This window comes from Bactrocera neohumeralis, unplaced genomic scaffold (assembly GCF_024586455.1).
Source record: "Bactrocera neohumeralis isolate Rockhampton unplaced genomic scaffold, APGP_CSIRO_Bneo_wtdbg2-racon-allhic-juicebox.fasta_v2 cluster09, whole genome shotgun sequence".
NCBI lineage: Eukaryota > Metazoa > Arthropoda > Insecta > Diptera > Tephritidae > Bactrocera > Bactrocera neohumeralis.
This window is the reverse complement of record NW_026089622.1, coordinates 7,692,794-7,716,374: the sequence shown is the minus strand read 5'-3', so window position 1 is coordinate 7,716,374 and position 23,581 is coordinate 7,692,794. Positions and strand designations below refer to the sequence as shown.

Sequence of the window (23,581 nt, the reverse complement as noted above, 5' to 3'; positions counted from 1 at the left end):
TTATTATGGAGTTGGCGTTCTGTACAGAGTTGTCAATTCCTTTTCCAATGGGCGTAGTTAAATACCTTCTCACCATTATTTTGATTTACGCTAAATGGATACGGTTTCATTAGTTGTTTGCTAAATCGAAAAGCCGAATCCCCAATAATGAATACTGGCACATTTACGCCTGAAATTTCTCTAGACATTGCGCTTAGTAAAGGACAACTATCCATTTCTTTTTTAAGTGATGACGTCTCATACGACTTCCTACGTTTATGTAAGTAAAACAGTATCTGAAAATACATTGTAAATATTACTTATGTACTTATATGTAGACCCTGGTAGCTAGTGTGTATTTACTCAAGTTAGTTTAATATTTCATATTACTCTAATAAATAATAATAATAATAATAATATATGTATATTGAGTTTTTAGACTTTACTTAGCATCAACTAATGCCATTAAAACGGTGGAATACCACCTTTATAATTATAATAATCCACAGCTTCGTCAGATGATGGATGAATCTCAATGTGGCATCCGTCTGTAAACAATTATTAGAACATTAGCGCAAATTTAAGATTTTATAACCAATATTTACCAATTGCTCCTAAGCATTGTGGGAATCCAATTACCTCGAAACCAGTCACCAATGCGGTTACATTTTCTCTGTTTAGAGGCAACATTTTAAAAGAGGATGGCTGCAGTAATCTCCAGATTTCGGTGCAAAATTCCAGTAAAATTTCGCAAACCGTAGATTTTCCTACACCGAACATGTTGGCGATACTACGATACTCTGCAGATTACCCTAAAGCAAATAATGTTATAGCCACTCTTTTCTCGATAGGAATAGCTTTTTGGTAATTTGTATCCATTTTTTGTAACGGGCGGAGGATGTCACTTAATTTATCAAAGGAACTTCGGTCCATGCGAAAGTTCTCTTTAAAAAAAGCAGATCCGTTTCGTTGGCAATCGTGTTCCCAAAACTGATTCTTACGTTGCTGGAATTAATAATATATGATTGAAAACTTTTGCATCAGTAGGAACGTATACACACTTTTGTCCAACATGAATTAATCGGCATCCCAAGGTTCTTTATAAAATCTAATACGATTAGATGTTGTTTCTTTAACTCGGTTTTTTTTTGCCAAGGCATGGTGCTGAGTAGTAAGACATCCCAATAGTTCTCTTGAGGAATTGTCGATGAGCAGGATATTTATTTGGCTTCTCAAAGCCAATGCTTTCGCAATTAACATCTTTTTCTCAGATTTCTAAAAAACACGATCTTTAGTAATAATTAAAGCAAATATTAATGACTTCAAAACTTACCATTCTTGTTACTCAAATGTAAACAAACAAATAAATTTGAGAGCTGTCAGTGAAAACTCAGCGAAAACACAAATTGTCGGTCCGAACGACTTACGTTCCACAACATACAAATGTATTTTCAAAATGTTTTCAATGTCGGTCCGAACAAGTATTAAAGAATTATTTAGCCGATGTGACCGATTTTTGAAGCTGCAATAAGAAGGTTGCAAGGTTTAAGTCCAACAATTTGATTGGTATTTAAAACGTTGAGGACGGCGCAGCTTTTAGTAGTAGTGGTAGTTTTTAAAAAAGAAACCCACAAATATTAATAAATATATTTAAAAATTTGTTTTGATACCAAATAGTTTTATTTCATTTAACAAAAATTAGTACTGAATCAAAGCCAGCGTGACACGAGATGAAACCTTAGAAGGTCACGCCGTCCTCAACGTGTTAAATTAATGTTATGACCCATAATAAAGTTTGAAATTGATCGAATAGTTCCTGAGCTGTATCATGTAGGATGTGAAATTGAATGATTTTGACATTTTTAATTAGTGAGTTATCGCATGTTACGAATAGTAATACGACATACTTAACATTAGCAAATATTTACATTTTAATTTTTATTTTAATATATTTGTATAGCAAGCACTTCATTGCTTAATACACCCCCAATACTCTATGTGCCTGAAAGGAACTGGAGAATACCGGAAACCGAACCTGTTGGCCAAATTATTACTAGAATACGTGCTGAAGATCCAGAAAACGATGACATGGTTTTTGGCCTTGAACCACATTTTCTATCTAATTTTAACAATAATAATGATAAGGAAAATTTACCTTTTCGTATAGATTCAGTCAGAGGAATAGTTTACTTGAACGAAAGTTTGATTGGGAGAGTAAGTTCTTATGTACAGTATAAGTGCTATATTTGTTCTTTTTCATGTATCATCTTTACAATATTGCAACTAATGAACTCAAAGAAACGTTTAACACATCTTTGTATTTCAGGGTGGCGAAAACTTTTTTCTATATATCACTGTAACAGATGGAGACTTAACTGCTAAAAATGAAGTATTTGTTAACATCCTCGCTAAGGAGAACGATACCTCGTCTAATTTTCGCGCGCCGCCATCAGTTACGAATGTTGTACAAAATATTTCTCAAATACTACCACCTTTTGACACCTTACCAGGAGTACAGTCAGTACGAAATAAATATTCGAAAGAACGTCCAACCAATCACATACCTTTAAATTTCGATTCCAATCAAGGTTTATTTGAACTAAATCATAAGCATAAATTTCTACGCCCGCTTAATAGCAATAACAATGAACAAACACGACCAACAGGTCGTTTGAAATTGACGCCAATAACTACTATACAACATGAATACAAACACAATCAAAACGACTCAATTTTACATTTAAATAAAACTCAATCTGCCATCACTGTCAATGATGATTCCATAAAAATATTAAAAGATAAGATCTCATACGATGAAAGTTTGAGTACTAATTATTCGACAAAAACAATCGTGCTTCCAATTATATTTACTTCTTCATGCATATTTTTGGTAGCTATTGTCATTTTTGGTTTTCTATATCGAAAACATTTGTGCGCCATTAGTAAAAAATTAAAAAAAAAATCTAAAGAGGAAATGTTTAAGAAATCTAATCAAGACAATCTAAGTAACAATTTAGCTGACAATGGCAGAAATTCAATGGTAATGCAACATTGGAATGGCCCTACTGCCTACAACAATCGCTACGTGCCATGGGAGAGAGATCCTCAACAGAATGGATTGGTAAGAATATTCAATAGTATTTTACATACTTGTACAAAATTCTCTTACTAATGATAACACCATACTTTTGTGTACACAAAAAAATAGGTAACATCACAACTGTCGTCAAATGCCACCAACGGAGCTATACACGATGACGATACTAATGTGACAAATAACATTAATGAACTACAAAGTATTACTGATAATGTTATTGGTTTTTCGATAAATGCCTCCCAAAATGCAGTTGATAACTCAACCTTTAATATGAATGGCAAATGTTGTTGGGAGTTCCCGAGGCACCGACTTAAATTCTTCAATATTTTGGGTGAAGGTGCATTTGGTCAAGTTTGGCGTTGTGAAGCAAACGACATTGATGGTAAATGCAAAAATTAAACCTTCTGATTTTGCAAGTAGATTCGTTAATTTTACAGTTATATGTACATAAATGGTGTGGCAATAAAACAGTGAAGCGCTTTACCTAGCCCGCGGGCGGCCGACTTTATTGCTCTCTCACAGATTCGCTCACACGTATTGTGGAAAATTAATGTGCATTTGAAAATCACTTGATCAACGACTGTTGACTGCTACGCATGTAATTTGTATGTGCGCGCTGATTAACAATTTTACTATGTTTAATATTGAGTGGGAAAACAAGTTTTTAAGTTATACTTCTTATACGAGTTCGGAAAAAATTGCGATAGATTCAGGTAGCGCAACCTTGCTCAATATGAATCTACGCAACCTTGTCTGCGAAGATGTTCGAGCAGCAAGCGAAGCGGTGACAATCGGCGATCGTTTGTTCGTTCGTTTCTTTCGGCACAGCTCGGCTTTTCTACCAACAACACAATGTTGCCATGCTTATGCTCTTGTTGTTTTTGTAGAACAATGTTTCAATTTTTGGTTGGTGACATATTCAATTAAAAAATCAATTCCGTTGGGATTCGAACCTACGCACCTCCTACGTGCTCATCGTAACTTTTGAAACGCTTACCACCTAGACCACCTTTGACACTTGAATTGCATTGTCCTAATTATGGTTTGGTTATGCATGAAAGAAATATACAATGGATCGCCGATTGTTACCTCTTTCCTTGCTGCTGCTGCGCATATGTATGTTTGTGTGCTTGTTCCTTATTGAAGTTATACTGCTTTTTCTTTTCATTGTCTTTCATTTCTGCGAATTCTCAACTATTTTATGTGACCTTTTGTTGAAATACCCTGCGTTGGCCGTTGAAAAATTAAAGCTATACTTTACAGGATTATTTCTGTAGTTAGTCTTCATTTACATTTTTTGAAAATCGACCCGCGATGACTAGGTATATCGTTTTATCTGACAGCGTGAGGTTTAAGAAGTTCATTTCTAATTTTGTCTTGTGGCATATTAGAAATGATGTTTCTTCGAAAATCGATCGCTTACAAGGATAAAACGACTTCTGAGTGGTGATTTTAATGAATAAATTCCTTTTGGTTGAAATGCTCTGCGTTGGCCGTTGAAAAGTTAGGACTATACTTCTCAGGATCATTCATTCCTTTCATTTCTTAAAAGAAATTAATGACCTTTAGAAATATGCATATTTGCATTATTTCGTTGTCATTTCCATATTCGTAGCAATGGAATTTCTATGGCATAAGTAAAGTAATGGCCGCCGATTGTCACCCCTTGCCGCTGTAGCAGCTTCGCCTACAAACATGTGTAAATATGTATGTATGTATACGTATGATCGTGAATACATATCGATTTTTGCGAGAAGCACCAGAAAGTTGTGAAATTTATGATTTTTATACTCTCGCAACAAAGTTGCTAAGGAGAGTATTATAGTTTTGTTCACATAACGGTTGTCTGTGAGTCCTAAAACTAAAAGAGTCAGATATAGGGTTATATATACCTTATGATCAGGGTGACGAGTAGAGTTGAAATCCGGATGTCTGTCTGTCCGTCCGTCCGTTTGTCCGTCCGTGCAAGCTGTAACTTGAGTAAAAATTGAGATATTATGATGAAACTTAGTACACGTATTCCTTGGCTCCATGAGAAGGTCAAGTTCGAAGATGGGCAAAATCGGCTCACTGCCACGCCCACAAAATGGCGGAAACCGAAAACTTATAAAGTGTCATAACTAAGCCATAAATAAAGATATTAAAGAGAAATTTGACACAAAGGATCGCATTAGGGAGGGGCATAATTGGACGTAATGTTTTTGGAAAAGTGGGCGTGGCCCCGCCCCTACTAAGTTTTTTGTACATATCTCGGAAACTACCATAGCTATGTCAACCAAACTCTATGGAGTCGTTTCCTTCTAAAAGTGCGTTAACCGACTAACAAAAAACGTCAGAAACACTAAATTTTACGGAAGAAATGGCAGAAGAAAGCTGCACCCATGCTGTTTTTTTTTAATTGAAAATGGGCATGGCGTCGCCCACTTATGGACCAAAAACCATATCTCATTAACTACTTCACCGATTTCAATGAAATTCGGTATATAATCTTTTCTTAACACCCTGATGACATGTACGAAATATGGGTGAAATCGGTTTACAACCACGCCTTCTTCCAATATAACGCTATTTTGAATTCCATCTGATGCTTTCTCTGTATAATATATACATTAGGAACCAATGATGATAGCGGAATAAAACTTTACACAAATAGGGTATTTGAAAAATATGTAAATGACGTATAATGAAATCTCGATTATCACTTTATCATGCGAGAGTTTAAAATGTTCGGTGACATCCGAACTTAGCCCTTCCTTACTTGTTAGCTTTTGCCATCGTCGCGAAAAGACCAGCTGTTGGCAAAGGCATGCTCGGGGAGATAATAAATTATAATAAATTTATAAAAAGTGAATTTAAGTTTTCTAGTTTTCTTACATACAAAATGATATGCATTTCTGGGAATATCACTAAGAAGTATAACTTCATCCGCGCGTAGGGACTCCACGCACCTTTTTTTTTTTATTTTCCGAAAACTTTTTCGGTAATGCTGAGTGTTTAGTTTAGGGGAGTACTATGTTAAAAGACATTATAGCGGAAACCATTCTATTTATGAATCGGTAACGGGCAGTTCTAGAGAATTATTTATATGCCAACTAAAAAAACCGTTTTAAGAGCAATTCATTAATGATTCATTGGGGAAAACTCAAGCGTTCGTTATGCTCAGGGAAAGGCTAGTTTTGCTGTTGCTTTAGAGTTGGCAAAGAAGGGAAGACCATTCGAGGACGGAGTTCTTATTAAAGATATGTGTCAAAAGGTTTTTCAATGTTTCAATACTATAGGTCAGGAAGTTTTCGCTGCTATCAGTTCAATACCTTTATCACGGACAACTATAACTCGACGAACTAAAGTAATAGGCCGACATATTTATAATATGACTATGCGAAGGGTGCAAGAAAGCAAGTATTTTTCCATATGTATTGACGAGAGTACAGATATATCCGATGTGAACCAATTAATTATTTATGTAAAAACGGTAGATGAAAACTTCGATACAAAAGTGGACTTGCTTTCGGTTGTATGTATGCATGGCCATGTGACTGGTAACATTCTGTATAATGCTGTATATTCAACGGTCCTTGCAGTCTTTGATATAACTTAATTAAGTGGCATATGTACAGATGGTGCTCAAGTCATGGTAGGTAGAAATGAAGGACTTTCTGGAACTCTAAGCAAGAACGGATACAATTTCCCTTTTTTTCACTGCATTATATGTACATCAACAAGCCCTATTTGCAAAGTGTTTGAATATGACCTATGCAATGCAAGTTTCTGTAAAAATTATAAATAGGATTAGGGGAGGCCGAAATTCTTTAAAGCATAGAAAATTCAAGAAGTTTTTAAAAGAAATCGATGCAGATTATGGTGACCTCTTACTTTTTATATTGGCTCGTTGGTTAAGTCGCGGAAAAAGTTTAAAGCGAGTTTTTGATTTGCGCAGGCAAATTGTCTCATTTTTAGAAAACGATTCGTCAGCAGAGTCCCAAGAACTTCTTATATCTTTTAGAGATCCAAATTTTATATTAGATCTAGCTTTTCTTGTGGATATAAGTGAACAAATTAATCAGTTGAATTTGACCTTACAAGGTCGCGATAAACAAATATTCGATTTAGTCTTAGCAATTGAAATTTTCACCATAAATTAAGCTTGCTTATTAATAATTTTAAAGAAAACGACCTCACTGAAGAACACGCTTTATTGTAGAAAAATATTCTAACCATGCAAGGCTGCAAGAATATCACCCATCCCTGAAGTATTGCAGACTAATTTTCATAACCGATTTCATGACTTTTATAAAATTAAGCAGATTATTGAAATTCATAACGACCCTACTGGGTGTAATACTTTCTGGGGTGAAAGATGCAACGTGATTTATTGTTGCCTCGTGAAACTGGGCAACAGTTTTGAAAAAATCTGAACGACAACTTTTATCCGAAATTAAAGAGCGAAATGTGGAAACTCTTTTCAATGTTTGGAACTTCTTATTGTTGCAAAGTTTCGTTTTCCACTTTGAAATTAATAAAATGAAATACTAAAAATAAAATTAGCGTGCGGCACCTTGAAGACTTACTTCGTATAAAGTTTTGCGGCTCCGAACTAGATTTAGATAAGTTGGTTCAAAACCAGGAAAATATTGATTTTTAGTTTTTTGATACAGCCGTTTAGGTGAAAACTTCAACATAAATTCAATATTTAAAACTTTTGGAATTTTATTTTCTTTTTGACACGTGAATTGTCTTTATTTTTGTAATTGATAAAAAATTAATAAGGAATTTCATTAATTTCACAATTTTCTTAAAGTTGTCGAATCACTTTCAAATTTTTTTATATTAATTAATACTAAAGTCTTATATTTTTTGTGGGTGTAGCAGCAAGCTCTCTCATACTCCAACACAAGCACACAGTTTGGTAGTGTGCGTTTGGGCATCACTGCAATAAAAGTGCCCATACACGAGCACACAAGTGCGTTCGATCGGTATGAATTCGTTTGCCCATACACGAGACACAAATCCATTTTGCGTTCGTTCTTCACAGAGTTAACATGTGCGACAGGGAAGCGGAACATTTCTTCGAATCTATTTCTAATGTAGCACTTTTATCTATTTCTTTGTATTTCGTTAATAATTTATTCCAACTTTTATTTTTCTCAATTTTATTTTTATATTTATCACTTTTCATTTGCCTAATTGCCAATTCATTTTTTTTAAGATCAATAAATTCTGATACGAAAACTTTATTAAGGAGGGAGCCTGCTTTAGAAGCTTCAAACAATCGATTTGTTTTTTTTTTGCATAAATTTCTTTAAAAATTATCTAAGAATATGTCCCAAAGTTATAGATGAGAATTCGAAATATTACCGAACTAGAAGGGAAGTGACCGAGCGTCTAGCAGATATGTATGTATATGTATGAGCGCTTGGGCAAAAAGCGAAAAATTTCAAGCGCGCTTTTTCATTTTTTCATTTATACGATAATTCTTAATTGGCGGGCAGGATAGAAAAAAACTGAACGTCGTATGGAATTGGGGCAAAGTTTATTATCATTGGCATAAAATTATCCTCTATTTAAACTAAAAAAATTAAGAAAAATCAAGTTTCAACAAATTTTTAAACAACATAAAGTAAAATTTTTTTGGTCAAAAGCCACTTTTTATTCAATTTTTAAAAAATTTGTAAAATTTTACACTTTTTTTGGAATTAGCTTAGTTTAACTAGAAGATAAATTATTAAAAAATATGAATCTCTTTAAAGTTTTTGTTTCCGATAGAAATTGCGACCTGCATCCTGCCCGCCGTCCGAAAAATGTACATGCGAGATGCATCGGGTAATTGCTTCCCAAAGGCAGAATATCAAAGATTTCGTACCCAAAAAATTTGTGCAAGATGTTTAAATTATAACTATAAAGCGTAGAAATTTCGCTTGAATCAATTATTTCTTTCCCTCCCAAAAAAATCTTCAAAAAAATCGATTTTTTGAAGCCTCGAAAGCAGGTACTTAACACTTGCCATTGTTCGTCCGCGATCTTCACTGTTCGGCGATACGAGAGAAATGATATTTTGTGCGCACACAACACCATACACGACACACATGTGGGCGCACCGATCGTAAAAAATCAAACATTTAAATACCTTCCGATGTTTTTTGGAAAATGAAAAACTTTCTTAAAAAGTTAAAAACATTGATTCTGCTTGTGGATTATTTTTATTCGGTCTTTTAAATTTTTATACTCTCGCAACAAAGGAGAGTATTATAGTTTTGTTCACATAACGGTTGTTTGTAAGTCCTAAAACTATAGAGTTGGGGTTATATATACCAAAGTGATCAGGGTGACGAGTAGAGTTGAAATCCGGATGTCTGAATGTCCGTCCGTCCGTCTGTCCGTCCGTGCCGTCCGTGCAAGCTGTAACTTGAGTAAAAATTGAGATATCATGATGAAACTTGGTACACGTATTCCTTGGCTCCATAAGAAGGTTAAGTTCGAAGATGGGCAAAATCAGCATACTGCCACGCCTACAAAATGGCGAAAACCGAAAACTTATAAAGTGTCATAACTAAGCCATAAATAAAGATATTAAAGTGAAATTTGACACAAAGAATCGCATTAGGGAGGGGCATAATTGGACGTAATTTTTTGGAAAAGTGGGCGTGGCCCCGCCCCCTACAAAGTTTTTTGTACTTATCTCGGAAGCCGCTATAGCTATGTCAACCAAACTCTATAGAGTCGTTTCCTTCAGACATTTTCATATAAAGTTCAAAAATGGATGAAATCGGACAATAATCACGCCCACCTCCCATACAAAGGTTATGTTGAAAATCACTGAGAGTGCGTTAACCGATTAACAAAAAACGTCAGAAACACTAAATTTTACGTAAGAAATGGCAGAAGGAAGCAGCACCCAAGCTTTTTTTAAAAATTGAAAATGGGTGTGGCGTCGCCTGCTTATGGACCAAAAACCATATCTCAGGAACTACTTAACCGATTTCAATGAAATTCGGTATATAATATTTTCTTAAGACCCTGATGACATGTACGAAATATGGGTGAAATCGGTTGACAACCACGCCTTCTTCCAATATAACGCTATTTTGAATTCCATCTGATGCCTTCTCTATATAATACGAGTATATACATACATTAGGAACCAATGATGATAGCGGAATAAAACTTTAAACAAATACGGTATTTGAAAAATATGTTAATGACGGATAATGAAATCTCGATTATCACTTTATCATGCGAGAGTATAAAATGTTCGGTGACACCCGAACTTAGCCCTTCCTTACTTGTTTTACATTAAGTCGAGAATATGATATCATGTAAATGGCCGCTGCCACAGTTGATTGTCATTTGAGCCCTTTTTATAGCATTTTCCATCGCTTTGGCCAGAACTTACGGCCATAGGTCCTCACATTCTTGACGGATATTGTCTTTAAGAGCTACAAGAGTCTGGGGCTTGTTGACATAAACCCGCACCTTCAAAAAGTCCTACAAAAAGAAGTCTGGAGCGGTCAATTCAGTCGATCTTGCTGGCCAGTGCAAATCGCCTCAACGGGAGATTAGGTGCCCGGGAAAAGCATCCATTAAACGAAAGCTACTCTTGTTACACTGAAAACTGCGTGGGTTGCTCAATATACGAGAAATAAGGCATAAACAACTTACCTCTTTTTAGCAAAACAATAGTGCATGTGGTTTATTATGGTTGTCAGGTTATATTAGGAATTATTTCTCTCATTTTAGTTTGATGTGATTTAAAATCGTGTTTTTTTAATATTTTTAAACCATATTCATTTTTTACTTTTAAGTTTGAGGGGTTATATACTTGTACAGTTAGAAGGCCGAAAATAAGCGAAATTTCCATTACTTTTTGTGAGATAACTTTTAAATTTATTGATCCGAAAAATTTGTGCACATGCCATGGTATTTTTGAACTGAAGTTTAAGATTTGGTATTATAAAAATATATATTTGGAAAGGAACTACATCTAATCTCCGGGAGCTCCTCTGAAAAAAGATGTTTTGCGGTCAAAGTAATGTAAAATCTAACAAAACTAATCGAAGGAATAAGCAAAATAAAATTTTTTGAGCTATGTCAATGCCATCGTATATGTCATACAGCTCATCGTTTCATCGAATGCCATATTCGCCGTAGCCAACGCGCCGACTCATCAGATGTTGTCATCGTCCACGCCTCTGCACCATATAGCAAGGCCAGAATAATGAGTGACTTGTAGAGTTTGGTTTTTGTTCGTTGAGAGAGGACTTTACTTCTCAATTGCTTACTCAGTCCAAAGTAGCACTTGTTGGCAAAATTTATTCTACGTTGGATTTCGAGGCTGACATTGTTGTTGCTGTTAATGCTGGTTTAAATGTAGACGAAATTATCTACAACTTCAAAGTTCATCATTCAGTCATCGCGGCATAAAGGCAGCTCCTTTTCGTGCTGTCAAAAACAGCTTTGAAATCGACGAAGAGGTGTGTGTCGATTCTCTTCTCACCTGTCTTTTCCGAGATTTGGCGCATGGTGTTGATTTTCCAGGTCTAAAGCCACACCGATAAGGTCCAATCAGTTTGTTGACGGTGGGCTTTAACTTTTCACACAATTCGCTTGATGGAACCTTGTATTCGAAATTTAGAAGTCTTATCGCACTGTAGTTGGCGCAGATTGCGGGGTCTCCCTTTTTATGGATTGGGCAAAGCACACTTAAATTCCAATCGTTAGGCATGCTTTCGGCCGACCATATTTTAGAAAGAAGCTAATGCATGCTCCTTATCAGTTCTTTGCCACCGTGTTTGAATAGCTCGGCCGGCAATCCATCGGTCCCTACCCCTTTGTTGTTCTTCAGACGAGTAATTGCTATTCGAACTTCTTCATGGTCGAGCAGTGAACGTCTGCTACATCGTCCATAATTTATGTATGCTCGGAGTATCGGTTACCAGACACCTATGGGGGTTCTACAAGAGTATGCTCCGACCTCCAAACCTTTTGTTAGTCGCCGCATCTTTCGTAGACTTTTCGAGCTTGACGTCTGTCGGCCAGCTTGTTAAGCTCTTCATTCTCACGCATTTGCGTCTCGCTTACCACTTCAACTCTCCGTATATATCCCATACCGCACGTGTTCTGGTCGATCGCAATGTTTAGAGGTAGGCAGTTTGTTTCCTCTCCTCTGCGTCACGGCACTCCTCATTGTACCAGCAGTTCTTTTGCATTTTCCGAAAGCCAATGGTTTCGGTTGCAGCTGCACGTAAGGAGCTTGAATTGTCGTCCTACTGTTCCCTTATTCCGAGTTGTTGAAGAGTGATTTCAGAGAGTAGGAGTGCACGATGAGAAGAACGCACAGAGGCGGGTGCGAACAATTCATCTACCGGGTTGAATGACAGTACTCGGAAACAGAGTTTCTCTCCCACCACGAATCCTACACCGAACTTGCGCTCCTTTATATGGCCACTGTAGTAATTGCTACAAGGACGGCGGTGATGTCAGCCTCCACTCTAACGTGGATATCAACCAGCTGGTCAGCGGCACCTTCCCAATTCTAGTTATGACACTTTATATGTTTTGTGGGCGTGGCAGTGGTACCATTGCGCACATCTGCAACACCGACCGGTCTTGAGTACCGGTAAATATACATATGTCGCAAGTTTCATCAAGTTATTTTAAGCTTTACTCAAGTTACTGACGGATTGGAAAAGTTACGCACATACATATATGCAGGTGAAATTAATAAAAGCGTTATAAAAAGAGTGTTACTGTTAGTTTTATACTAGAATTAAAATATCCCTTATTTGCCTATTGATAATGGTGAGGGTGCTACCTATGTTCAGAGTGGGCAAGTCCTTAAAATTAATGTGTGTGTGCATCTACTAGCAGCTCCCGAGCGAAACTATATTCTAATTATAAAATAGTAAACAATCTCGTAGTTCAATTCATTCTGTGAGGGATAAAAAATTAAAGTGATGGAAACCAATTATTAATAAACGCTCATTTCTTTATATTTTATCAAATTATAGGTATAGAAGGGGTTACAACTGTGGCTGTGAAAACTTTAAAGGAAAACGCTACTGAAAGCGAAAAGAAGGACCTTATGACTGAAATTGAGGTAAGCACAAACCTACTACAGCTTACATACTAGAACTAATTGTTTGGAAAAAAATACATTTATTATTAGTACAAACACTATATAACATGTTCAAAGCATTTCACCTATCATAAAAAAAAACATATCTAATTATTCAGATCTTGAATTTCATATGCTGAATTTGTATCCACATACTTAAGTACTTACTTATACATATGTATATATAATAAATAAATAAGGGCTTTCGGCTATAAACTCATTTGCGGTGTCTACGCAAATATAGTAGAAAGAAGGGCTAAGTTTAGGTATAACCGTAGTTTTTATACAATTGCAACTTGATGGGATGAAAGGCGAAGAAATACTATATATTTAACAAGTAATAAAGGGCTAAGTTCGGATGCAGCCGAACATTTTATACTCTTGCAACTTGCAGGAATCAAAGCATATACAAAATCAGACGGATGTTTGGAAATCCTGGTACTGGTAATATGGGGGCTACGTCAAGTTTTCGCCCAATTGTATCCACCCGATTCCACCCACTTTGGATATATAGAATTACTACTGCAGGAAAAGGATTCTGTCTGAATTTCTATTGCATATCTCACACATTGACCGCTATTTTCGAACAAAGGTTTTCTATAGGTACTGGGGTCCACATATTCGGTACCTAGAGTCTTTAACTGTTTTGGTTGGATTTCAACAATTTTTTGTCATAAGATGGCATACACTAAAGGCATTATTCGTGCAAAGTTTAATTTCGTTATATTTATTGCTTCTTGTTATGTGTGGAAACTGGAAACTGAACGAATGAAGCGGAATTTAAAATTCTGCAATATAGGAAGTGGACGGGGTTACAGTCCGATTTCACTAATTTTCACATAGTGACATACGAAATGGAAAGAATTTCACTTTCTAAATTTTGTGGAAATCGACCATTCGGGTCCCGAGATATGGGATTTCACAAAAAAGTGAGCGATGGCACACTCATCATCCAATTTTCGCACCGGTTCCTGTAAAGCCTTGTCATACAGCAAGCTTTTACGTTTCTGGCGTATTTAGTGAGCGGGGTTTTCATTCGCTTTTATCCATTTTCACATCATCGGGAAGATTCCTTATAATATTCGTTGTAGGCGAATTTGGTTGTTGTAGCTTTACTGTTTTAATATGCTATCCACAGTTGCCCCTTGCTACTGCGATCCACTGCGTCATATTACAGTTTTATATCTTAATTTAGTCCATAGTTATGGCACTTTATAGGTTTTCGGTTAATGGCGATTTGTGAGCGTGGCAGTTGTCCGATTACGCCCATCTACGAACTCGAATTTGTTTTTGTACTAAGCAACCCACTTATAAAGTTTCATCAAGATATCTCAATTTTTATTCAAGTTACAGCTTGTAAGGATGGACGGATGGACGGACGGACAGACAGACAGTCAACCGGATAAACATTTTTTTCGTCACCCTGATTATTTATATTACATATATATATATATATATATATATATATATATATATATACCGAACGCCGTTACCGGAATAATTAAAAGTCTTGTCGCGACAGGTAATTTCAGTGTATTTGAAATTGCGCATCCCTAACTATTTTTCGTGTCTCAAAACCGCTTGAGAATTTTCATAGCGCCCAAGCAGGGACAAGTGCGCAATTAAAAAATTTAAACTGAAATACACTTAAAAAGTGTAAAACAAGTACATTAATTAATATTTCAAACCAATTACCTGTGTGTTTAATTCCTTTCGGATCTCTGTTTTCGGTCAAGTGAAAGTGGTGAACAAATATAAAAAATAAATATAATACTGGTGTTATATAATTAAACACATAAAAAAAAAAGAATAAAAAGAATCAATTACGTGCATATACTTACGTTAAAGTGAAGTGAGTGATGTTTTATGTACAGCGGCAAATCTTTAAAAAAGAAGTAAAAAAAAGGTAAAATTACCTGCAATAAATAAAATATACATACAAATTTCTATACATAACTATATACGTGACATAGTGTGGGCTAAAATTTTCTACTACCTGTGCTACCAAATTTCTAAAACGAATAAAAAGAAGTTAAGGAGAAGAAACGTGCATTGTGGTTGCTGAAAAGAAAATCATATAAATACATATGTATGTACTAATTATTACATTCCCGCTTTTTACCATACTATTAGAACATACATACATACATATGTACAAGTTCTTGCAAAAGTAAAGAAAGTGCTTAACTGAAAAAGAGACAAACAAAACATATGTACATAAGTGTAAGGAAACTGGGAAACGGTAGGTACAGTGAGTTACAAAAAAATTCCACCAAGCGTTTGAAGTAGTTTCGCTTGAAAGTACAGTGACAAAAAAGTTAAAAGTGCAGTCTTAACGCTATTTTAAAAAACAAAATCAAAGAAAAAAGAAAACGCTATAATCTTTAGTGCCGCTAATTTTCCGTTGGGTCAAAAGTGCCGTGTGAAGTGCCGCAATAGTGGAACACATAACGTAACGTTTCAACATTTTCGTCTCCAGTGCTGCTACATCTCCACCAACGTCTACGTCACCCCCAACATTGCCGCTGCGTCAACGCTATCATCGCCGCTGCCTCAACGTTATCGCTGCCGCTGCATCTACGCCAACATTATCGCTGCTGCTGACCGTCGTGGGAATGCGCTGCAACTGCATCATATGCCAAAGGGAAGTGAGCGCCGGCAAACAGCCGACGCACCAGGTAACGATTTCGGATTATAGAAAGTGGTGCAAATAAAAGAAAATTCAAATAAAAAACAAAGTGCACACTTTCAGTTTTTGGCTCTCCCTTTTTGTTCACTGTATTGACATTCATATGTACATATATAACAATATATACATATATTATATACTATACAATTTATATATTTGAACCCCACGTATGTTTATATCTAAATGTATAAATTTAAAGTGAATCAAGGGATTTTGCGGTGGCTCTTTATTTTAAAATAAAGGTGAAAAGTTCTTAATTTCAAAATTGAATTATTATATTTTTTTCGCAATTTTTTCGATCTGTTTTCGCGATTATCGGTCGTTTTTTCGCAATTTTTGTCGATTTTATATTCGAAAATTCGAGTCGAAATATATTTGTTGCCAACCTTGATTGCACATTGGTTTGGCTTTCGTATACTTGGAAATCGATATTATTTTGTTTCCTTTTCGTTGTCGATTCTTAATATATTTGTTGCCAAACTTTATAACAAACAAACTTTTTCGGAAATTTTATTTAAACAAGCAAAATGAGCAAGCCAAAGCCAACTCTCGCAAACCTGTCTCCAAGTAAGGAGTTGACTGACTTAAAGTCATTAAGACGTCAAATAACGGTTGCGAAAATAGTATTTTGCGCATTAAAACGGGCCTTCTCGAAAAGACTATGTTTTTAGATCCAATCGAATTGGAATGTCGCTCGATATATTAAATTCACATAGTGAAAAATTAATGAAATGTCAATCAAAGATTGAAGAAATTGATGAAGACGACATGGCCCGAGGGGAGTTAGAGGACATAATCGTTGAAACGAAGTCCATAATAAAGTCAATTTTAGCGAAAAATAAAACTTCACTTGCCGAAACATCTTTTGTAGCTTCTCACAGCTCAAGACTCCCTAAAATGAATTGCCCAAATTCAAGGGAGAATATTCAGAGTTTAAAAATTTTATGAGTTTATTTGAGAGCTGGGTTCATAATGATTCAAATATCACAGATATAGAAAAATCTAACCATTTGGTAAATTGTTTATCTGGAGAGGCTTTAAGAACAGTTAAAGCGTTTCAGATGTCGCATGAAAATTACCCGAAAGCGTTGGCAAGTCTCAAAAAGGTTTATGATAATAAATGTTTGATTTTTTTCAAAGCCATCCGCACCTTCATTGCGTTCAATGATTGACGAAGTGCCAGCGGTATACGATCGCTGGGCGATGAAATACAAATAACGAACGCAATAATTATACACATTGTAATGACAGAGGTTGACCCTGCCACCCGATCCAAATGGGAAGATTATGGGATTATGATAAATTGCCACTGTGGAAGGACTGTGAAGCCACCCTAAATCGAAGATACCAGCAGCTACCAGCGGAATGAGCATCACACTCAAGGACGAAGCCCATACAAACAAGCAATGCGAGTCATGGGAAACAACAACATATGGACAGGACCAAATCGGCGCTAGTTGCAGCAAATACGAGGCAGCCTCTTTGTCAGCAGTGCAAATCCAAGGACCACTATTTGACTGCCTGCCCCACCTTCAAGGCGCTTCCGGTGCAACAGAGGTTCGAGTTCGTGAAATCGTGCCCTTATGCATAAACTGTTTGCGTAAGGGGCACTCGGTCTCTAAGTGCAGAGCGGATCGAAGTCGGGTGTGCAATCGATCGCATCACACACTGTTGCACCAGTATCCAGTCTCCTTCTCTGCTGCTCTTCACCGGCAACCATCAACCACACATGCCATGCATACAGCCAGTATGCCAGATCGGGACATGTTGGCAACAGCAGTGGTTCAAGTGAGGACCAGCTGTGGAGATTACCTGGTCCTGGTCAGAAGTTGCGGATTCGACGTCAGCACAAAACATTAAGCGTAATTGGAATTGGCAATTCCAATACTAAAGTGGGAGCAAAATTAAGCGCGTTTGTTAAGTCGCGGTAAATAATGGGCACAGAAGTTGCGGATTCGACGTCAGCACAAAACATTAAGCGTAATTGGAATTGGCAATTCCAATACTAAAGTGGGAGCAAAATTAAGCGCGTTTGTTAAGTCGCGGTAAATAATGGGCACAGAAGTTGCGGATTCGACGTCAGCACAAAACATTAAGCGTAATTGGAATTGGCAATTCCAATACTAAAGTGGGAGCAAAATTAAGCGCGTTTGTTAAGTCGCGGTAAATAATTACGAATTTTCGGCGAAATTCTGGATAATGCGAAGTATTTCGGCTAATCATCCAGACCATAATATCAATGTTAATGGCTAGAAAATTCCGCACAATATTGAATTGGCGGATCCAGAATTCCACAAATGTAAAAAAGTTGACATCTTATTGGGTTCAGAAATCTTTTTCGATCCTCTAGCTGTTGGTCAGATTAAAAATGGTCCTAATCAACCAACATTACAGAAAACCCTTTTCGGGTGGGTTGTATCTGGCAAATACGTCAGCAATCTTAGTTCTCCTCCCAAATTACATAGCACATTACGCCAAGCTGAAGACGATTTAACGTCAATAGTTTCAGTAGTCCAAAAATTTTGGGCTCTAGAAGAATTACCTTCAGAATCAAATGGCATCAAATTAACACCAGAGCAACAAGAGTGTGAAAATTTTTTCATCAATACTACTCAAGTATTGCCTTCAGGACGGCCTCAAGTCAGAATGCCCTTTAAAGATGACCGTAAGTTACTCGGTCACTCATATGAAACCGCAGTTCGGCGGTTTCAGGCCCTGGAGAGAAGGACTTTAAAAGATCCAGAACTTTGTAGAATGTATCTGGACTTTATGAATGAATATAGAGCACAGGGCCACATGAGTCCAAAAACAATAAGATCCCAAGTGAGCCACACTACTTCATTCCGCATCAATGCGTTTTAAGACCCGAGAGCACAACAACCAAATTACGTGTCGTCTTTGATGCTTCGAGTATGCACTAACAGCGGACATCACTAAAATGTACCGTCAAATAATTAAGCATTAAGAAGACAGAAATTGTCAGCTTATTGTGTGGAGAGAGCATCTTTTTGAGCAAATTAAAATTTTTCCTCTTAACACCGTAACATACCACGCTGCGCCTGCTCCATTTCTCGCAGCACGGTGTTTGCAAATGCTCAGTAATGCCAATACAATGAAATAAATATCCACTCGGTTCATTGGCCATCAAAAGGGACATTTTTGTGTGGATGATTTATTAACAGGGTCCGAAAATTTTGAGTCTCTAGATCTTTTGAGAAGTGAGGTAATTGAAATATTAAACTCGGCCGGATTCAACTTAACGAAATGGTTTTCGAACCACCCTAATTTTTTCGACAGTGATTGCTTTGAACAGTCATTGGGTTTCAATGACAAAAGTTCCACTAAAACGTTAGGAATCCATTGGTTGTCGAAAGAGAATTTGTTTCGCTTTGTTTTTGACGACAATTTTAATAATCTGCGAGCCACTAAAATAAATATATTGCCAGTTTCTGCTCGCCTTTTTGATCGCCTTGGGTTACTAGCCCCACTAGTTACCAAAGCTAAAATCTTATTGCAAGAGCTTTGGATCCAAAAAGTAGATTGGGATGAGTCGATTTCATTGCGTCTTGACACAAGCTGGCAGAACTTTAAAGCCAACCTAATGCAGCTCTCATCGATAAGCATTCCTCGTTACGTAAACGTTGAGTCGAGTGCCGTCTGCCAAACACATGGCTTCTCCGACGCCTCAATAAGGGCGTACGGATGCTGCATATACATACGAAGCCAATCTGCTAGTGGTATTAAATGTAGGCTGATTACTGCAAAATGTAGAGTGGCTCGCTGAAGACCAAATCTCTTCCGCGTCTTGAGCTCTCGGCAGCACATCTTCTTTCGAAATTATGGTGAAGAGTAGCGCCTATGTTGAGTCGACATTACGAAAATATTACATTTTGGACAGACTCTGAAATCGTTTTACATTGGATTAAAACACATCCATCCTCACTACAAACCTTCGTCGCAAACAGAGTGTCCGAAATTCAAGAGTTGGCTGACAAAGTACATTGGCGGCATGTGCCAACAAATCAAAATCCTGCGGATCAAATGTCTCGGGGTTGTAATGTGGACGAATTGAATAATTCGATATGGTTTGGCGGACTTCAGAATTTCCGGATGTTATTCAAAAATTGCACAAAGGCACCACCCTACCCGCAAACTTGCAAAAACTCAACCCGTTTTTGTGTGAATACTCGGATAAGTCGCTATCGTTCAAATTAATCCGAGTAGGAGATCGCCTATTAAATGCACCTCTCCCATTCGATGCCAAATTTCCGCTTTTACTAAATAAAAGTTCGCACTTCATTATAACGTATTTACGGTTCTTCTTCGAGAACGCATATGGCTAATTAATGCCCGAGAAGCTTGCAGTAGAACCGTAAGAAACTGTATACATTGTTTTCATTACAAGCCGAAGTTGCAAAACCAAATAATGGGAAATTTGCCAGTCGAAAGACTTCAAACACTACGGCCCTTTCTTATATGTGGAGTAGACTTTTGTGGTCTGATATACACAAGCTTGAAAATACGCGGTCGACACCCCGTAAAGCTTATATTGCAGTAAAATTGTTTCCCTATTCCCTACTAGTTCGTAGCCTCGCAGATGTTGTAGGGCATACCCATTTTGGACGCATGTTCTCCAAATGTCCAATGCCCTGTTATAGTAGCAGTTAGTATATAGTTACTGTTCTTGGACCTATGTAATAAGTCCTTTGTTCTTTTCTTGTCATATGTTGGCCATATCTGTTTAGCTATATTGCATTTTGTTATATTTTTCCATATAATGTTTGCTAATCGTTGAAATTGTAAATTAAGCTCTCTTCTGATCAATCCTAGCGGACTTGGTATCCACTCTGCGTCGGATTCGTTTAGGAAAGCTTCCGTGTTTGCCAACTCGTCTGCTTTTTCATTGCTGAAAATGTTCCTGTCGTCGGGAACCCAAATCAAGTCTAGGTGGAGCTTGTATTCTAGTAAGCTCAGTGCATTCCTGCAGTGAAGGACTATGCTGGAATTAGGGCGACGACAAGGCCAGGAGAGTCTTGTATATTGTTGATTTATGTATCCTCTCGTAGTTAACCAATAATGCTTCGCAGGCCTTCTCTATGCCCAGTACTTCCGCTTGGAAGATGCTAGCCGAGTTCGTTAGGCGGATAGAGAGAGAGAGAGATGTCCAGATCGTCGCAGTCCATTTTGGATCCATCGGTATATACTGAAATGGTATCTTCCTCCCTATTATGCCCCTTCTCCATTCACGTCTGGAGGGTATCCTCACCTGGGAGAGTCTATTGAAATCCGGCATTGGGAGAATGTAGTCAGATTTATTGACGTTTACACTAGGTTGGTTTAGGATATCATTATGTCCATAGTTCTTCTGATTCCAACCTCCCAATTATTTTATTTTTATTGCAGAACATGCTGCAATTTGGTGAATATAAATATAAATGGGAAGCTGGTGCAGGATCGTATTAAGCGCGTCAGTCGGACATGACTTAATTGCACCAGTAACACCTGCACATGCTGCTCTTCGTACTCCATTTAATTTTCTGATGAAGTGCTAAAGAAGCTGGTCACCATACCAGTGCGCCATATGTAAGTATTGGTCTTATGACAGACGTATACATCCACATGATTATACTAGGTTTAACCCTTTCGCGCTCATTGAGACAATATATCCCACCTGCATTCGAAATGCTATATCTTTCTTTTCTAACTCAAATGTCCTAATACAAGACTTTAGTTTTGTTTATGATAAAAATCCCTCCAAATGTATTTAAAATTGGCAGGACAAAAGTTGTCAAAAGTACGTATGAATATAAAAAATATTCAGAACGGTGAAATTTATACAAGTTTTAAATTCTTGGAACATATTGTCCCAATATGAGGTAAATATGGGACTTATTTGTCCCAATATTCTTTTTAACAGATGTCGAAAAGGGAGTACACAGAAGAAGAGATGGCAGATATATTTTGCAAAAGCTCCAACGATGAAGATTTTAGCCCTTCTGAAAGCAGCTATATGCCTTTGTTTTATAAAGAATATATTACTGAAACAGGTGAAGATGGCAGCGAAAAACAGCCTGAAGACGACTTAGGTGCAATTTTCGAAGAGGAAGAAGAACTGTTGCTGTTGCTAGCTGGACTAATCTAACGGAAGAGGTGAACTTTGAACCCAAATTTGAAATGCCTTTATAAAGAGATCTGCAAGTTCTGTTAATTTTTTCTCGAGGAGCTACCGAGTTCAATGCATTCAGAAATCTTTTTCCAAAAAGTTTGTACGTTTTCATCGCACAGTGTACAAATCAGCGAATAATTGCGAATAAGAAAACTGAATAGAGAGAAAAACGCTAATAGGGCCCTAACGGATGAACATGAAATATTGGTATTTCTAGGTGTAATAATTGTCATGCACTACAATCATTTGCCGTCTTATTATTGGGTCAAACATATGCCAATCAGAAATGCAATGATAAAAAATAGTATTTCTCGGGATCGCTTCACATTACTTTCTTCGAAGTTGTATTTGAATGATTTCCATTCATCGACGAATGCATGCCAAAATTCAAAGAGCGATCTAGTCTAAAACAATACATGCCTATGAAGCCAATTAAGCGCGGTGTTAAAATTTGGTTGCGATGCGATGCAAAGACCGGATATACGTACGATTTGAATGCTTGGTAAATATATCACTCCAAATCTTGCTGGTACACTTGGTGGAAGGGTTATTACAAAGTTAGCTAATACTATCTGTGAAAAGGAAGTGGCTTTGCATTCGACTGATTTTTCACATCAATTTCACTAATGAAAATTATTCCTTTTCCGTCCGTTGGAACATACATATATGCGAAATCGATGGGAAACTCCGTAGTTCGAGTCGCGACTAGTACGTGGGCAAAGCCAGTTCCAAATAAGACGCGATGGTATGTATAATGACTACGCGTTGGATGGATTCCAAGAAAGTTACTTCTAACTACCACAACCTAATAATATCCAACGTAAACAGAAAATAAAAGAATGGTAAAAAGAAACAAGTTGAATGTCCCTTAGCTATTGTGGACTACAACCGAATAATGGACGGCGTAGATCTGGCCGATCAAAAATCAGCGGCATACGGTCTAAATCGAAAATCTCAGAGGTGGTGGAAGAAAGTATTTTTCAAAGTTCCTCAATCGCAAAAAAACATTGTTGAAAAGCTACAACATGTTTTAAATAAATATGTTTATAATATTTCAAAATTAATGGTTTTTGAACATGAGACATTCTGATTGGGACTTATATATATATTTTCACATTTTGAAAAAAAATGCCACAAAAATATTCTGGAAACTGAAATAAAACTCCTGCGCGAAAGGGTTAAGGCCCCAATTTTTACTGATTTTCACGTGTAGTAGGCCATATAAGCTTTATGTATTATTTTTTCTTTATTTATTTTCCAGGACAATTTGGTGTCAATCTCCACCCCTAAGTATTTAGCTGAGGGGGATAGAGAGAGTGTTGTACCATTTAGCACGGGAAGTTGAAATTGGGGGATTTTGGTTTTGGCTGTGAACAGCGTCAGTTGTTTTATTAGGGTTAACACCTAGCCTAGCCCATAGGTATAACCTGCGTGGTGCTCTTTCCATGATTTCTCTGACTGTTGTTCAACATGCCTGATACCAACAACACTATATCATCTGCATATGCTACTGCTTTCACCCATCCACCGCTTAGTTGG

The 23,581-nt window shown here is 36.9% G+C and overlaps 1 protein-coding gene, 1 long non-coding RNA gene and 1 pseudogene across 6 annotated transcripts in view; 2 read left to right on the top strand and 1 right to left on the bottom strand.

Moving 5' to 3' along the window:
• Nucleotides 1-23,581, top strand: part of LOC126764475 (tyrosine kinase receptor Cad96Ca) — a 244,431-nt gene that overhangs the window by 133,426 nt on the left and 87,424 nt on the right. For 3 of the 4 annotated variants that reach the window (XM_050482159.1, XM_050482158.1, XM_050482160.1), the window contains exons 3-6: nucleotides 1,940-2,193; nucleotides 2,306-3,100; nucleotides 3,188-3,458; nucleotides 13,081-13,169. In XM_050482159.1, coding sequence (XP_050338116.1) covers nucleotides 1,940-2,193; nucleotides 2,306-3,100; nucleotides 3,188-3,458; nucleotides 13,081-13,169 — 1,409 coding nt within the window. Of the gene's footprint in view, nucleotides 1-2; nucleotides 260-1,939; nucleotides 2,194-2,305; nucleotides 3,101-3,187; nucleotides 3,459-13,080; nucleotides 13,170-23,581 lie in introns of those variants that run through there. The other variant, XM_050482161.1, reaches the window with a different exon arrangement.
• LOC126764525 (uncharacterized) lies at nucleotides 176-1,495 on the bottom strand. Of its 2 annotated transcripts, XR_007668045.1 has the most exons (5): nucleotides 1,313-1,495; nucleotides 1,041-1,254; nucleotides 585-984; nucleotides 465-527; nucleotides 176-275 (listed from the first exon to the last, which is right to left on the bottom strand). It is a non-coding gene; the product is annotated as an uncharacterized LOC126764525 (long non-coding RNA). The 2 variants fall into 2 exon arrangements; XR_007668044.1 differs by having other exon boundaries at nucleotides 585-1,254.
• On the top strand, nucleotides 4,323-4,524 carry LOC126764823 (small nucleolar RNA U3; annotated as a pseudogene).